A 17,151-nucleotide genomic window follows, 5' to 3' on the forward strand; every position below is an offset into this window, starting at 1 on the left:
TTCGTTTACATTTGTCAAAGCATTAAATCAGTCACTGGTACTTTTGACAGACACTGGGTCTGGAAGTTCAGCCAGTTTTTCAATTCAACACAATGTCTGTGCATCTAGTCTGTACTTCATCAGTTTGCCTTTGAGGATGTCAGGGGAGACTGTCCAAAGGACTTCCTAAGGAAAAGAAAAACAACATCATCTATTCCCCTCATCCACTCTGCCCATCACCTGATGGCAGAAGGCTGTCAGGTTGACTAGGCATTATTTCCTTTGCTGACTTGTCCTGAACACCTTCTTGTTCTTTACGGTTTTGGGAACAGTGTCTAGAGTTATTTGCTCCATGTCCTTCCCAGGGATCAAAGCAAGGCTGATGGGCCTAGCATGTCTTGCAGTCTCCTTGCCCTTCTTTAAGAGTGACACTGGCTTTCTACCAGCCTGCAGAAATCTCCCTTGATCATTATGATCCTTCAAATATTACCAAGAGTGGTCTTGCACGCACCTTGTGCGTGCATCGTCTTCCAGCTCTTTGACCTGTGAACGTCCATTTTGTTTAATCCAGTCTGATCCTACCCACCATGGGTAAGATTTCCTTGCCAGAGGAAGATGTCCTTCCCAGACTTTCCCACTGCTCTCACATTCCTGGAACCAGTTTTGCCAGTAAAGCCTTCAGTAAAACTCAGCCCCTTCCAAGTCCTTTGTCATCAGGTCCCCTCAGCAGCAGGCCCCTATTTCCCCTAGTCTTCTTTTTGCTGCTGAAGTCTCTGTAGAAGCCCATCTCTTGCCCTTTGTATCCCTCACCAGATTCAGCTACAAGTAGGTTTTGGAAATTCTAACTTCATCCATGCATGCCCAGACAGTGGCTCTATATTCAGATGACAGTTCTGTGTTTCTCTATGTCACCTTATATAGTATTTTTTTTTAGTAATAAAGCAAATTAATTTATCCAGGGCAACCCAGATGTTTTTCTTTAAAATTAGTTTTCATACTGTGAGGAAACAACCATGTAATATATGGCACTTGAGGTCCTCTAGACTTAGCCATAAAGTTCTGCTTTTTATCAGTCTTTTTTCTAGGGATGACATAAAAAATAAAACAAGAAGTAATTACAATTATTCAAGTGCATGAAACTACACAGCATCAAATGAAATTATTTAAGATGCTAAGTAATGAACACAGTAATTTATGTTAATGAAAAATTATGTTTGATTCTGAGCTTTGCTCAAAAAAAGGGGAGTTGGGGGGGGATAAAGAATGCTTGAAAAGCCCCACACTTGTTAATTTTTAAATTAACAAATCAGTTTGAAGAAAAATGAGACATTATTTAAGACTGCAATATAAATTCATAAATAACAGCCACCAGTTCAGCTAATACAAACCAAGAAACCTCACATTATTTTAGTCAGTACAATAATTTGTATTCAAGAAAGATTTTAAAAACAGGAAAAAGGAAGTCCCAGAGAACTACAGGCCGGTCAGTCTCACCTCTCTGCCTGGCAAGATCTTGGAGCAGATCCTCCTGGAATGTCTGCTAAGGCACATGGAAGATAAGAAGCTGACTAGGGACAGCCAACATGGCTTCTCTAAGGGCAAGTCATTGCTGACCGATCTGGTGGCCTTCTACAACAAGGCTACAGAGATGGTGGATGGTGGCAAAGCAGCTGACGTCATCTACCTGTATTTGTGCAAGGAGTTTGACACTGTCCCACATGACATCCTGGTCTCCAAACTGACAAGGCATGGATTTGACAGATGGACCACTCAGTGGATAAGAAATTGGCTGGATGGCTGCACCGAGAGTTGTGGTCAATGGCTCCATGTCCAAATATTATTGGTAGATCTTAATACATTTTTTTGGGCTTTTTTTAGACAGAATACCACTGTCTTCTCTTGTACCCTATTTCCCTGTTTTATAAAATGAAGGATATTCAGATATTGTACAGTTTTTAAATAATACCAGGATATGTACTGGGATTCTTTCAGAAGGCACTGTATTCAAGGAGTTGGTGCTAGAATGCCCATAATAGCCTGTGCTGTACACTATTGTATTTTATGACAGAGATAACACTGCAACCTGTCAGAAAATTTATGGTTTTGTTCATTATGCAAGACATAAGACACCACTGTATTTGAGGGAGAAGCAACCTCTCCATGAACAGAATCTGTGAAATGTGTCATGGGAAAATCCATCCAGAGTTCATCTGATGCATGAATGTAGGGTGCCCAGCACCTGAAGGGATGCAAGATTTACTCACTTTCTGTATTTCTCTTTTCATTCTTTCTTATTAAAGCAGCTATTTTATTACACTGTTGTTGGGCCTTTTATATTGACATCCAAAAACCCTGCATGGTCTCTCTCTCTTCCCCCCAAAGCCACCCAGAGCAGAACAGGGCAGAATCCCTGTTTTACTGAAAGATATATATATTTTTTTAATTAATTTTTTTTTAGGCACACTTACAGCTCCATAAAAATCACTCTTCATCTCTTCATACACGGTCCTTACATAGCTATTCTATGTTTTTGTGCTCAGACCCAGCCTTTGAGCTTATGAGTAGCTAACAGAACATCTGAAAGCCTACTCTTTACCTTCAGTATTCATTTTCTATATTGGCTGAACGGTAATAGGTTGCACATATTTCAGTAAGCCTTGTCCTCTGTACTCCATGGAATTCTACAGCAGGCTATAACAGCAGTACAGATTCTTATCCCCTTTGGAGAGAAATGACTGCAAAAATCCATGTTATTTCTGTTACTAAACGAATAAGAAGGTACTACAATGGTATTCACAAATAAATTCTGTATCTTAATCTTTCTTATCACATTGGCAATAAATGTCATTACATTCACTTTTCTGTCTAAACAGCCAATGTCAAAGTTTCCAACTACGTCAACGAGTGTTCTTCCTGCTTACTGTTATTTTTTCCAAATACTTCAGGCATAACAGTTGGAAATAAAGTGTGTGTGTATATATATATTTGTGAGATTGACATTCAATTGGAGATTAAATGTAGCTCTTTTGCTTCCTTTTGGCAATGTAATTACATGTTCACATTATTATTAATCAGTACACAATACTATATATATATATATATCCAGAGAAAAAACAAGATTAAGGCAATAAGATCCACAGAAGAAAAACTTCCTGAGGTACAATTCCTTCTCTATCACATGCTTCAGTGGTGACTATCTGAGAAAACGCTGAGTATTATTATTATTATCTGTCATTCTTTTGTACCTATTTTATGTATGTGAGGTTAAATTATCTGATTTTTTCCCCTTTTATCCCAGCACTACATATAACAAAAACTAAATGTTTTCAAAAATGTTATTATGCTGCAGCAGCACTCAAACAAAACAGGTATCAATTAAAAATGCCTTCTGAAATATTTCCTAGCTTGCTGCACTCAGAGAATAATGTAGTTTAAAATGGCTTTAAGAAGAGGGGGAAACAGCAGAAAGGCGTATTTTCTGCATTATAATTTATTCCAGTAAACAGAAGGAAGTAATCCACTGATTTCTTGTGAATGCAAACACTGATTTCTCATTAACATAGAACCATTGCTGTTGATTCTAGGTTTTATCTCATCCAAACACAACCTTTTTATTTAAAATTCTCCAAATATTTTACCTGGATTTCTATCAGAATGTAACAGCTGATAAATAAAAATCAACAGCTTCATATCATCTCATTGTTACAGACTTTGCATCATCAGATAGGAAACCATTGTCCCTGTCCCTTTTCCAAACCTGCAATCCTGTGATGACAAGAAGTCAAAAGTAGATGTGACAGGAAATAGGACAATGAAGAAGTAGCAATAGGGTCACATGTGGCAGAGATGTGGAATTCAACACTGTTTTTCAGAATTGTCCCACCATAATCTGCTCTAATTTTATTTGCATAAAAAAAATTAATTTCAAGATGTTCAAAGGGATGCTGTTTCCTTCACTGATAGCCACTACCCTTGGCACCTGTTCTGGTTAATTACATTCACATCATAAACAGATTGAATTGCTATCAGACTCTTTTTTTCACATAGTTCTAATGTCATCACCTTATGTTATAGGGTAAATCTATACTATTATTACTATATGGTTGCTGAGCTACACAAGTTATTTTTATTTTAAAAAGAAATGTGCTAAAAGTGATTTACTTTTTGCTCAACTTCCACTGTTCAAGTAGAATGAAAATATTTCTTCTACACATATCTGCTTATAGTTTTAGTCTTATAAGAAATTCAGATTTTTTTGGTTTATATGTAAATACATTTAAACCTTTATTTGTGAAGCAAACAAGCTCTTATTTATTTATTTATTTCAAGTTACCTATTGCTTTCTTCAACTATTGTAAAAGTAATTCTGTCAATACAAATTCTATTAAAATTCAGTTCTTCTGTGACATAACCTGCAATTTCATCTCAGGTCAGGTTAATAAAAAACCAAAATATACTTTTTATGAATATTAAACTATTACTTATCAAATAAAAGTCACAGGCAACACTTTACTTTTGGTCACATATGACCATGTTAGCTTATTGATTTTTTTTTTCCTATAAATCTTCATAATGAATCATGCTGAAGCTCTTTTCCATAGCACATTAATTCAATCCAATCTACACTAGTAGGAAGCAAAAATGCTCATCAGCTCAATTTCTACCATATACTTGTAAGTTTGAAATAAAGTCTTTGTCTATGATGCTGTCAACAAGTATAAACTTGTTTAGCTCTGCCATAAAATAAAATGTCAGCATAAATTTTCTCTGAGGAAATTAGGTAAATAGGTACTATTCAGTGTAAGATGTGACAGGAAGATTCTATTAAAGTTGCATAAAGCCTTTCAGGGATAATTTAGTCCATAAATCACAGTCAAAAGGCTTTTAGTCTCATTCCAAGTTCTAGACAGTGTAGATGCCTGGTTGCTTATGATGGCCATAAACCTGTCAAGTCAGTAGCATTCAGATCACATAATCTCTTGTTAGGTGATAGGAGTATGACATTACGTAAAAAAGGCACAGTTAGAAATAGATCTACTGGATGGCATGGAATAGGTATATTGTTTTTTAAATTTAGCCCCAAGTCACAGTGCATGAGGCAGATAATTTTCATTCTCCTTTTTTAACAAGGTGAAATCATCTGCAGGAGAAGTTGCTTTGCAATATATGATGATGTCATACTGTGTGAACTAAGACAAAAGTCTGTGATTGATGACTGAGATAAGCTACTAAATACAAAAATAACAACAAGTACCATCACATTGGTCTTGAATATGACTTAATAACATTACTTGATAACTTTCTATCATGACAGCTGTCTCCCAAAGCTGCACAAACGTCTCAAATATACAGGAGTCATATTAATTATTGGCAAACTAAACTGCATTTTATAAAATGAAATTTTGGAAAATATTAAAAGGAAAATATTGTAAAAATCAGAAAATAAACTAAACAACAAATGCACAAAATTGTTTAGCTTTAAAGGGAACAGCATGTTTCCATGATTTCTGGCTCTAGTTTGACAGGATATTAAGTTGAAACTGACAGGAAACCCAGGCAAAACTGTTGCATGTCAAAGTCATCAAGAGAGAAAAAATACGTGTCTTTTAAATTGTTTTACTGAAAAATACTGTATTAGTAGTGAAGAATTTTAAGTATCTGAAAATAACTGCTGATAATATTCCCTTGTCTTTGACAACAAATCTTTTTTTGTTTTCCTGTTTTCTGCACTGTCAGATTTTCTTCCGTAGATGACACTGATATATCCTATTCCATTATTTCAGTTAAGTATTCCTATGCTAGTATAATTTTTCCTTCCTTTTTTTAAGCTCACACAATCATTTATTTATACTTCTTGGCTATGAATTTTATTTCATATTCAGCTAACATTGAAATCTAGACCAACTCCTTTGGTCCTAATTCTTCCTGAAAAAAACCTAAAAAAATCCCACAGATGGAAGTTGTCACTTCTTCCTCCTCTATTTGTGATCATTTTTGTATCAACAAAAAAGGCAGTAACATCTTGCCCACTCAACCTTTCTCATAAATATATTGTCAAGTTAGTCTGTCAAAATATCTTCATTCCATATTTAAATTCTTCATTGTTTCAACAAGAGGAAGCTGATAATTTTGGTTTGCCTTACGGCTTCAAGGATTTGGGTCAATCCAAATTTCAGAATATATAAAAGTTCAAGAGGACTACCACTACATTTGTCTCTAGTAGCTCCCCCACTTCCTGAAACTAGTTAGATGTGGATATGTATCCCAGACAAAAGAAGAGGCAACACTCACACATAATTCGATTCAGTAAGAAATCAAAGGACAAGAATAAAATTATAGGGCAGCTAATATGTTCTAATGGAAACCAGGTCTTCTCAAGCAAACCTGATTATATTCTTTGATGCAGTAAGAAATTTGGTAATGTAAAAATTCCTATAGATGTGACCTAGAATTTTGTTAAACATCTGATCTGTTAACTCAGAATATTTTGATTAAATATTACATATATATAATAGTAATAAACTACATGTTAATTGAATTAAAAACTGCCAAACTGTTTAATCCAAAAAAAGTAGTTTTCATTGTTAAAGCCATTAGCAAAAGGTGAAGAATACAGAGCTTGAATGTGTCCAGAACAATGGGCAGTGAGTCATGGGTTAACCATTTTCATCAATGATCTGTGAACAAATGTAAAATAGTTTCCTAAGAATTACCAGAGTTACAAAAAGTTGTTTGAATTAAGTACATCTTTAAAATTAATTCCATTTTCATAAGGTTAAATGCAAATTTAGACATCAAGAGAAAAGTAGTGCAGACTATGTGTACACTGTGGGGAACTAGGGGAGATGTGAAGGAGCAGGATTTGGAAAGTAAGGCCTGATAGGACATAGGGCACGAGGAAGATAAATATGTAGACTTTCACTGCTGGTACTAGTGGATAAAAGTAACAAGTGGATATGGAAGGAAAACATTACCAAATATGTATTTCTCTCTCCAAAATAGTAAAGAAACAAATTACACATTTGCTTCTGCAAAGATCAATTCCCATTTTTTAAGAAAAAAGTACCAAACCCACTTACAATTCTCAAGGCAAAATTACCTTGAGTCCTATGGCAACTGTCTTAGTATGAGAAACTGCTGTTTAATGTGTGAAAGTAATCAATACTTAACAATGGTATATTCATAGGGCAAGAACTCTGGGTCAATTTAGGTCAATTTACTGGGGAAAAAAACAACAACATGAGAACCAAAGGAGGAAGCTGAAGGGAAAACTGACTTCAAAATGTAAACTAAGCATGATTCTATTTTAGCAAAACCAAAATACTGAGACAATTGAGTGATACACTGACTCTGTGTCTCTGAATCTGGCAGATGCATTTCTGGGAGGATGCACTGAAGGCAAACAAAGCATAAGATCTGTATTCAGGTAGAAAAGGATGCAATTTAATATCTTGAAGAGCATAAGATTAAAGTTAAATTAAATGGTTCTATCATGCTTAAATCTATGAATTCATGAAATATCTGTTCTGAAAAATCCAACCTTACTGGAATTAAACAAAAATAAGATTTTAAACTGTGATTACACCAGAAATTTCTTCCAACACAGCCAAGTTCTCTCAGGTATTATTAGAGAAGCATGACAATAAGGGAGACTGATGTCTTCAATGAGATTTAGACCTGGTCACTAATCCCCAGAAAAATTTTTTACCCGTCACCACAGGGGTTATCATCCAGATCACCCAGAGCAGCTATTTAATTATTGATGGCTTTAACTGTAAATTTGAGGGAAAATGGAATTCACAGCACAATAAGAGTTTCTAATCTCTAGAGAATACACAGCACAGTTCTTGCATTAAGAAATATTTTAGGTGTTGTAGTAGGATGTACAGATCTATTCACTGTACATACTGCATGGCTCTTGTTGACTCTCAAAGTCATGATACTTTAAAATTCATGTTCTGAAAAGATATACTAGTCAATAAAGAAGGCATAAGAAATACAGAAATAATTAGAATGTTTGTTTTCTTTATGGATCTAGGATGCTAATTAATACATAAAATATAAATAACTAGTGGGAAAGTAAACAAAACAAACAAACAAAAAAAGTTTTACATTTGTATGAAATAGTGACCTTCCAACACCTACACAGAGGTTTTCAAGAAGACAGTTAAGCTTTTCACAACTGGCTCTAAATGAATTGATATTGTTGGAAAAAGCAGACAGGCTTTCACACACACTAGCCCTTCTTCAGGTCTGACATAGAAGCTAGATACTTCAAAGTCTTAAGAAGAATTACTGAGAGTTTAATAAGTAAAACTGAATTTAGACACGTAGATGGGAGAACACAATTTCTTTCTGCACAAAATGGTCAAAATGATACATGAACAACTAGATAAATAAATGTTATCAAATTTAGCTCACACTACAGACTGTTTCTACCTACAAAGCTTCTTTTTGACTGATTTTATTCATGTTTGCGATTTTCCTTTAATACACAGTTATACTTCAATATGCTGTCTTACTTAAAAAGGCAAGTTAAATAAAATGTTCCACTTACTAGAACACTAGAAACTTCAGTTTTCTTATATATCTCTCTTATTTTTTGGTAATAGAAGTAGTATTATTCTCCATGTAGATTAAAAAGGGGCAGTGGTATAAGATGCACACTGTTGCTGTGTTATCACAGAAACTTAATGACAAGACACAAAAGTGACTAGGTACTCCTGGACGTACTCCGGTTCTTACAGAGGATTATTATGCAGTTTTTAAGAGGCCATTTAGCCCTTGTGCTCTGATCTCTTTTTCCTCTCATTCTTTCTCCTTCAGTGTTCTAACCTGTCCTCTTTCACCTGTTACTGCCTGTGCCCTCCCTGCCTTCTTCATATTACTGTTCTCTTCCATCGTTCCTTTCCCCAGAGCTGTTTCACTACTTCTGTTTTATTCAGTCTTATTCCTCCTGTCTTTCCTTGGATACTTGTTGGAGGACCACTCAAGGAGCCAAGAAAATCCAAAAGCACAAGAAGAAAGCTATCCTCACTTTCACATCTACAAAAGCCCACAGAGCAAAGAAAATTCTGGTAGTTCTAAAGCCTGGGTCTGCTGAGTGCAAATGGCATCTTCAGAACTCTACCAAACTCCCTACAAGTGTCCACTCACTATAAAAATCACTGATTGCTTGGAAATTTTCACTCCAGTGTCAAACACTGGAGAAAGAATTATTTTTAGTGCAGTATGTTCTAGTGATAATCCAGCTGCATGAACCACCAATATCAAGTCCCAGATTGTGCTGTAAAAAGCTTTCAGTAAAGTTACTATAGTATTTTTAAAATGAATAAAATCATGTTTTCTTCCTCACATCTGTTTCAGGAGTGGCCATGGTATATTAGCAGAAACATGAAAAATTAAGAGCAAGTAAAAAAGCTCTTGCTTAAGACAGCAATAACAGAATACTCCAATCTAAATGGTTGAAATCAGATAAATGAAAATAGGATCTGATAAAAGACAGTACCAGACATTCATCAACTGTACTTATAAAAGATGCTTACATAGTTAATATAAATTAAAATTTCCCCCACAACATCATCAATCTATCAAAAAGGCCACATGTATTTCGACACAAATGTTAAGTATATAAAATTTCAGCTACAGAATGAGTTAACTGGCAAAAAACAAAGTTGAAATTAAGGTATTTTAAAGAAAATAACTTAATTCTTGCCACCTGATACAATGCCAAAATGAAAACATTTTTTTTTTCTTGTTTATAATACAGACACATGCACTAAATGCTTTCATAACCAAAGCTGTGAATTTTGAAAACCTAGCAATCATAATATTTTAGGCACACAGGCAAACAAATGCCTCTCTAATCTATTTATTCCTAATGACACTGTTTTTAAGTTAGGCAGAGGTGCCAGAAAACAGATTTTCTCTCAGGAGCTGTTTATGCTACTATCCCCAAAGGAATTAGTTAGCCATGCCCTTTCTGCTACATAGATCACATTTTTCTCAAAGCACTGCCCTGAGTTCTCCACTCAACAAATTTGGGATGTGCTGAAAATGAGATTTCACAGATAACTAATAAAAATTCTGGTTAGCAGACAAAGTAGCATTAAAACCTAAATGTTTTCATATGCACATAAACAATGGATCAGATAAGTGCAAAAGTGAACATTTTCTTTGACTATTAAACTTTCTAGCAATAAAAAATACATACACTGATAAAAATGCAACCATACTCTCTATTCATTGACTTATAAAATCACTGTCATGCTCAATGCAGTGCAATTGCAGTTAATATTTTAGAGCTCCACTGTAAAAGTTCTCACTAGTCAACAGCAAATCAATTCCATGTTCTGAAAAAATTTAATTTTGCTATGATTTTTACCTTGTGTGACATTTAAAAAGAAGAGAAGCCCAGACTAACTGACAAGATGGTGAGAACATGTTCTACTTTTGTTCAAATCAATATCCTGATATTTTTAGAACACAGTACTCCAGTAAGATGATTTTTTTTTTAAAGAAGCAAACACATCTGATTTATTCTTTTAAAGGAGGACAAAAGCAAAATTATTTTTAAAAATTTAATCTATGACAGGTATAGTTTATATCAGATCACATTAAAGCACATTTACATCACCAGAGATCTTTAGACCTAATCAGCAGGCTTTAAATTAAAGTAGAAACAGAATGGTTTGGCTTGGAAGGGACCTTAAAGAATACCCAGTAAGAGCATCATTGAGTTTGAAATGTGTGGGCAGGGAAACAAAAGTCCTCAGTCCTATCCAGGTGCTTTTACCTATGTCATTTTCTGCTCTAATAATCCCAAATTTGCTGCATGAAACAGTGGTGTGGGTGGAACATAAAAACAAGCAGAGAAGAGTTAATAACAAAGCCTTTCCACTCTTAATTTCAGTTTTTTAATGCTAGCAACTCCTCCCTCTGAAGTGACTTATTTTTTTAAACAGAAGCATTCATCTGAACAGTATCTATCGAATTTGTACTTGTGAAAGCAGTTTATTAATGTAGTTACTATAATGATATGGAGAGCAATTTGTTTTACTAGGATATACCTTAGTCCTCTTGCATGTACAGAAATGAGCTTCTGAGCCGAGGCAACCAAATCAGAGTACCAGAGTACGCATTTCATGTAAACACCTCTTGCACCTATATTTGAATGATGTAAATACACATCTATGGACTATATGTGTATCCACCAATTTTCAGGAAAGCATGTTCAGACATCAAGGAATGGTAAAACATCTCTCTTCAACGTACAACATGGAACTTGCAGAGTAAATTAATTTTATAGGAAGGAAGGAGATTGTGTTTTTAGAATTAATTATTTAATTTGGTTTATAATCTGTTTTACCTCATCTACATCTTTCATGACACCAATGGCCATCGTAATAATTTAGTGCTAGAAGATATTCAAGCATTTGTTGCAAGCAGTGTTCACTGCATAGCATGTGAGTTTAAAAATCCTGTAAAGTAAGCTGATCTACAATTATTGCATCACATCACAATTTCTGAAAACACTGTTTTACAGAGGTGTGGCTATTCCTACATAATCAGTGGAGATGAGGTCTTCAGAGGACACCATTATGTAACTAACATATTTGGAAACAGGACAGTTGCACATAAGTGCTTTGTTGTTATGGGCAAACAAGTCTTAACCATGCATAAACAAATTCTTGTTTGTCAGGATTTTATAATTTGTCAACTTTCACAACATTTTTCACAGACTGCAAAAGGCAAATGGAGGTGACCGAGTTCCTTCGTATCACCAGATTACTAGAGATTCAGCATGTTCAAACAGCTTATTTATCCTCAGCTGCCTTCTCAGAAATGTCTGAGCAGTCATTTTCATGGCAATTAAAAAAAAAACCACATGCTAAGACTTTTGAAATGACAGTTATAATTAGTGCTGCTGAAAGCAGTTAAGTAAAGATATTACCATTTGGATTATAGAATTTTCTTGCATGGAAAATTTCTTCTGAAATTTTTAAAGTTTAATAAAACTATATGTAAGTGAACTTAGTGTTTTACGACAGGAAGTGTCAGGCAGACTTGCAGAGCTACTAATTCTGCCTCTAGTATCTTCTGTCAAGTACTTACCACTATTGAATAAGCTTCTAGATAAACACGAATGCCTTAAGCTAATGCAATCAGACTGACTAGTAAATTAGCTATCATTTTACTAGATCTATTCCTAATTAATATGCAGCATTCATTAAAATAACAAATTTAAAAGACAAAAAACCAGCAAAAACAGATGAGTGAGGTATAAACTCAGGAATGGATTTTTCTGAGCAGAGGAGAGAAAGGGAAGAGGAAAGAATTATCAAGGCAGAAAAGAAACAGGTAAAAAGATTTATAAGCCCCACTACCATTCAACAGGGCATAAAGAAAGCTACTTTTCAATAGTGGCAGAGATTTCTTTGGCACATTGAACTACCAACTTTGCAAGTGAATGTGGTCATTGCTTCACACTTCTGGGAAGTCACAGTTATCACGGCACAAAACAGCACGGGCAGGCTGGAAGTGACCTGAATCTGCCGAAAACTCCAGCAGGCAAGGCCAAGTACTGTGATCATGAGGACCAAGTTTGACTCTTGGTATAGGTCAAGAGCACACAGGAAGAAAAACTGGAAAAGGTCTTCCTCCCACACCCCCATCAACTCCAGAAACCACATTGCTTTGCCTTATTTAGGCATCTGGTTCTTCTATCTCTTCATATTCCCTTCATATGCAACAAATCTATCATGAGGAAACCATCCAAATTTTAGCAGCAATATGAAAAATATGTCAATTCACAGAATCAGATATTTCATCCAACTTCTAAAAAAATTTCAGATTACTGCCTTTGGTGGCTCTTGGACATAATTATTTAAACTTCTTTTTTTAATAAAGAACCTATACATAGTAATTTTATTTTATTTTATATTTCATAGTTTTTAATAGCAACATGTATTTTTATACTTCTCATAATACTTACGGGTCTTTCGGGCAGAATCTTCTACAAAAAGAGAGGAAATGTCTTCATCCACCCCCGCTTCATTCTTTGCAATACAGGTATAGGCTCCTGTATCTTCATAGCGCACATTGCTAATGTGAACCTCACTGCCATTTGCTGAAAATAGAGGAAAAATTCAACATGCAGACATAGTACAATTCTTGCAGATTATACATTCACAAGGCTCACTCAGATCATACTAATTAAACCATTTTCACACTTGAGTTCATAACTTGGAGATATGCCAAACTAATACCTTTTAATACCTTTGGATTACATGCACTATTACTCATTCCACAGGTATCTGGAATACTTCATATGTTTTTGCACTTTAGAGCCAAATACCAGCCTGAGGTTTTATACATGTTTAAATTACTGTAGTTGCCTTCTAAATCAGGTAAATATTATGGTTTTAGTATGTTGCATTTGGTCACTTGACAACACTGCTGGCTTTATGCAAAAAAATCCAGGTTTCCATGGAACATACTGGGCTAAAATTTCAACATAAATAATAACTTAATAAAAGTATCAGTTTATAGTAACCAGAGGCACCTGGTTTTTGTTTTTGTGCGAATGCAGTGTAACAACAGAAAAAGGATGTGCATGGAATTTTAAACCTACATCAGTGCAGGAGAATGTGGAAACCACTTCATGTGTTGTATGTCAGCTTGAGTAGGGACATCAATAAACAGTCCAAGTTTCACAGGCAAAGGTCTTTTAAACATTGTGATATGAATAGCGACTTTACCAATGTTTCATTGCATTTTAAGTCCAGCATTCTTGTTCAACTGTGGGATCTATTTTATGAAAACAGGTTCGTAAGTATTCTAAAATATGGACTAGAAGGGCCACTGGGTTATGGTGTAACATTCCTTCTAGACAGTATTTTGCTTGAAGCTAATGCACAGATAGTTTAACTTAGGAAAAATGCAATGAGATTTTCAAAATTTTACTTCATATAAATATATTCAAGAAAACAGAACTAAATGTATTTTGCTTAGTGAGGAGCTATTCTTATTTATTTATTATCAATATAAAATATAGTGGTAGGGGGTAAGAAATTCAGCCAAATCCCTACAGGAGAAATTAACAGAATGCTGCTGTGGAAGTGGAATCCATCACTTGCTACTCAGAGTGGAACATGTTTATACTATGCAATTGTTCACATATATCCAGGGCAGATGGCCATGAAAGAACAGATTACTACGACACCGATAGGGAAGGTAAGACACTCTTCAAAGAAGCACTTGCTGTCTGGCTGTCCTGCTGTTTCTTACACTGCAGCCTGATTGCCATCCTACCCTAACACACCTCCTTGTTTTGTAGATGAATGAGAGATGTTTTGAAAGGTAACAGTGGCATCGTGAGGTTATTTTTTTTCCAAAGCTGAACAAAAATCACCAGAAGGACTGAAGAAGCTAGGTTTTGTGCTGGGCAGGTTCATGCAATTTGCTGAGCCCTGAAGATACATAGAAGATTCACAGACTGCCCTTTATTGTTGATTAAAATTAAGACTTTCCTGTAGTCATGGGTTGTTTTTCCTTATGTACAGTATCTTTGCTCTCAGAGCTCTGCTGAGACCACTCAGAAAACAGCACATCCACTTCAGATATTTCTCCTAGTGTCCCTTTCCACCATTCATTCAAATTCAGCTTCACTGAGATTCTTATCAGTCAAAAAAACTTATTTTCAGTTGAGCTGAAGTAAAGTTTTGTTCGTGTTCTGACCTAAATTTAAATCTAGAATCATGAAAAACAACTAGATTAACATCAATGTATTAGAATTAAATATTTACAGACAAAAGCATTGCTTCCCAATTTAAATATCGGTGTTGGATACTCATTGAATGGCATTAATATAGTTGTAGTGACAAATCCTAATATTGGGTTGGGACTGCGTGTTGGGCTGCATGCTCTACTCAGAAACTAAACATTTTTGCATAGAAAAATCATTGGTAGCCCTGCAGTAAGTGCAACCATTATTCTATAATGAGAAAACAGTAGATATGTGTCTTGGGGAGCAACTGGAAGATATCCTCTGAAATATTTTAGCTCAGACTTCAAGCCTTGGTTAAAACTATGTAAGAAGGACAGATAGTACAGAAAGGACACAATGATAAGGAATTTTCAGCCTGTAGAAAACAATAAATATGCCCCTTTACCTTGAAGAGTTAGCTGTTTGGATAACTTCGGAGTGATATCAATTCCATTCTTCAGCCAACCAAGTTGTGGGTTGGGAATACCCTCAGCATGGCACCGAAGGCTAGCTGTCACACCTGGCTCCCTTGCCTGGCTCTCTGGATAGACTCGGATGACTGGTGGAACTGAAGGCAGGAAAAAACTATAATTTAGTGGAGAAGAGTATTGTCTTCATTTTAAGAAAAACAATTACAGGCAATCCTAAAGGCTCCTGTAGCTATTTATAACAGGGCAATGCACAGTTGTGATATTAGGTTATGCAGTGACATTCAATGCTGAACTCTGTCACAGTGAGTTTATAAAGCAGAAAGAATGTTCTGTGAGGGAAAAACTCTTGTTACTGCCTCTGTTACCAATGAAAAAAGCTTGATTTCTAGTTCAATAGTTTGGGGTTGAGTAATAGGATTTTTTCCCCTTAAATTTCTTTATAAAATGACTAATTTACAATCAGCCAGTTATAATGTGAAACAGAGATGTTAATTGTCTTATCTTACAAAACTTTTCTTTAACACTCATCTCCACCTTCCCCCTCTCTCAAAAACACTTATCAGCAATCCATCTTACCTGTATAAAACATGTAATCACAGAATCACGTAATGGTTGAAGTTGAAAGGGACAACCAGAGGTAACCTTGTCTGAGCTCCCCTGCTCAAGCAGGGTCACTAAAGAGCCAGTTGTCCAGGACAATATCTAAATTGTAGAATATCTCCAAGGAGGGAGACACTAAGACCTGTCTGGGCAACCTGTGCCAGTGCTCAGTTACCCCTACACTAAGAAGTATTTCCTGATGTTCTGACAGAACCTCCTGTTCCCAGAATACCATTTGCCTTCTTTACCACATGGGCACATTGCTGGGTCATATTCAATGTGGTGTCCAACAGGAGCCCTAGGTCTTTTCCTGCCAAGTTGCCTACCACCTGGGTGGCCTTCAGCATATATTGATGCATGGGGTTGTACCTCCCTAGAAGCAGGATTTTGCACTTCTCTCTGTTGAACTTCATGAGGTTTCTGCCACTCCTCCCAGCTTAGTGTCATCTGCAAAACTGCTGAAGGTACATCGTGGTCTTATCATCCAGATCATTAATGAAGATATTAAACAGAATATTTATAAGACTACTTTTCCAGGTTTCACTATAAGCAATATATAAGAATTCCTGACAACACTTTTTCTAGCTTTGGAAACTTGCTGCATGCAGTATATGCTTACCAACTAAAAATCTACTACACACCGCTCATCAGCTTTGGCAGAGAGAGGGCATATGATATCACAGGGGAAATATTCCTATTAGTAGTTAGTGATTAGCAAGATGAAAAACTCCTGCTGTGTAATTTTATTTAGATGAATAATTATTGATCTTATCTTTAATTAGATATATAGAGAACTTGCTTGAGGTTGTTCCAAAAATAAAATAAAAAAAATAACAGTAAAGAAAGTTAAAGAAGCATATTTCCTATTTCCCAAAGTTGTGTTTAATGCAGCTTGAAAAATGTGGAATACTTAGCTGGTGTCACAAAACACAGCTGTGTAGAGGATGAAGTATCAGTTGATAGAGAAAGAAGGTAACAAGATAAAAAATTAACTGCCTCTTTTGGAACAAGACTGCATATTTTCAAATGTTATCCAACTGTTTACTAGAAATGTCCTGGTATGTTGTCTTATTAGAACACAGAAATGCCTCCAACTTCTACACTGCAAGAAATACACAAATGCACTTTATCTCAGGATGCAAAAAATCAGCAGGTTTCAGGGTATTTTAAACCCAGTTAGAGACGAGGGTCTTCTAAAATAATATACACAGAAAATTAAACCTAACTCCAACAAGCAAACTGCAAAAATATAAGAGAGCAGGGAAGAAGGATAAAAATGTGAGAATTATGGCTGCTAGTTGCTTAGACTACCAGCTGAAAGCAAGAATTTATAAAAATCAGGGATTTAAGGTTTTTATCGAGTTTCTGAAAGGG

The 17,151-nt window shown here is 35.4% G+C and overlaps 1 protein-coding gene across 3 annotated transcripts in view; it reads right to left on the reverse strand.

The window, feature by feature from the left end:
* Positions 1-17,151, reverse strand: part of FSTL5 (follistatin-like 5) — a 235,197-nt gene that overhangs the window by 38,565 nt on the left and 179,481 nt on the right. For all 3 annotated transcript variants that reach the window (XM_009995923.1, XM_009995922.1, XM_009995921.1), the window contains exons 8-9: positions 15,153-15,314; positions 12,974-13,108 (exon numbers count right to left, since the gene is read on the reverse strand). In XM_009995923.1, coding sequence (XP_009994225.1) covers positions 12,974-13,108; positions 15,153-15,314 — 297 coding nt within the window. The remainder of the gene's footprint in view (positions 1-12,973; positions 13,109-15,152; positions 15,315-17,151) is intronic.

The sequence above is a fragment of the Chaetura pelagica genome, unplaced genomic scaffold, assembly GCF_000747805.2.
Source record: "Chaetura pelagica isolate M959 unplaced genomic scaffold, ChaPel_1.0 scaffold142, whole genome shotgun sequence".
In the NCBI taxonomy this organism is placed as follows: domain Eukaryota; kingdom Metazoa; phylum Chordata; class Aves; order Apodiformes; family Apodidae; genus Chaetura; species Chaetura pelagica.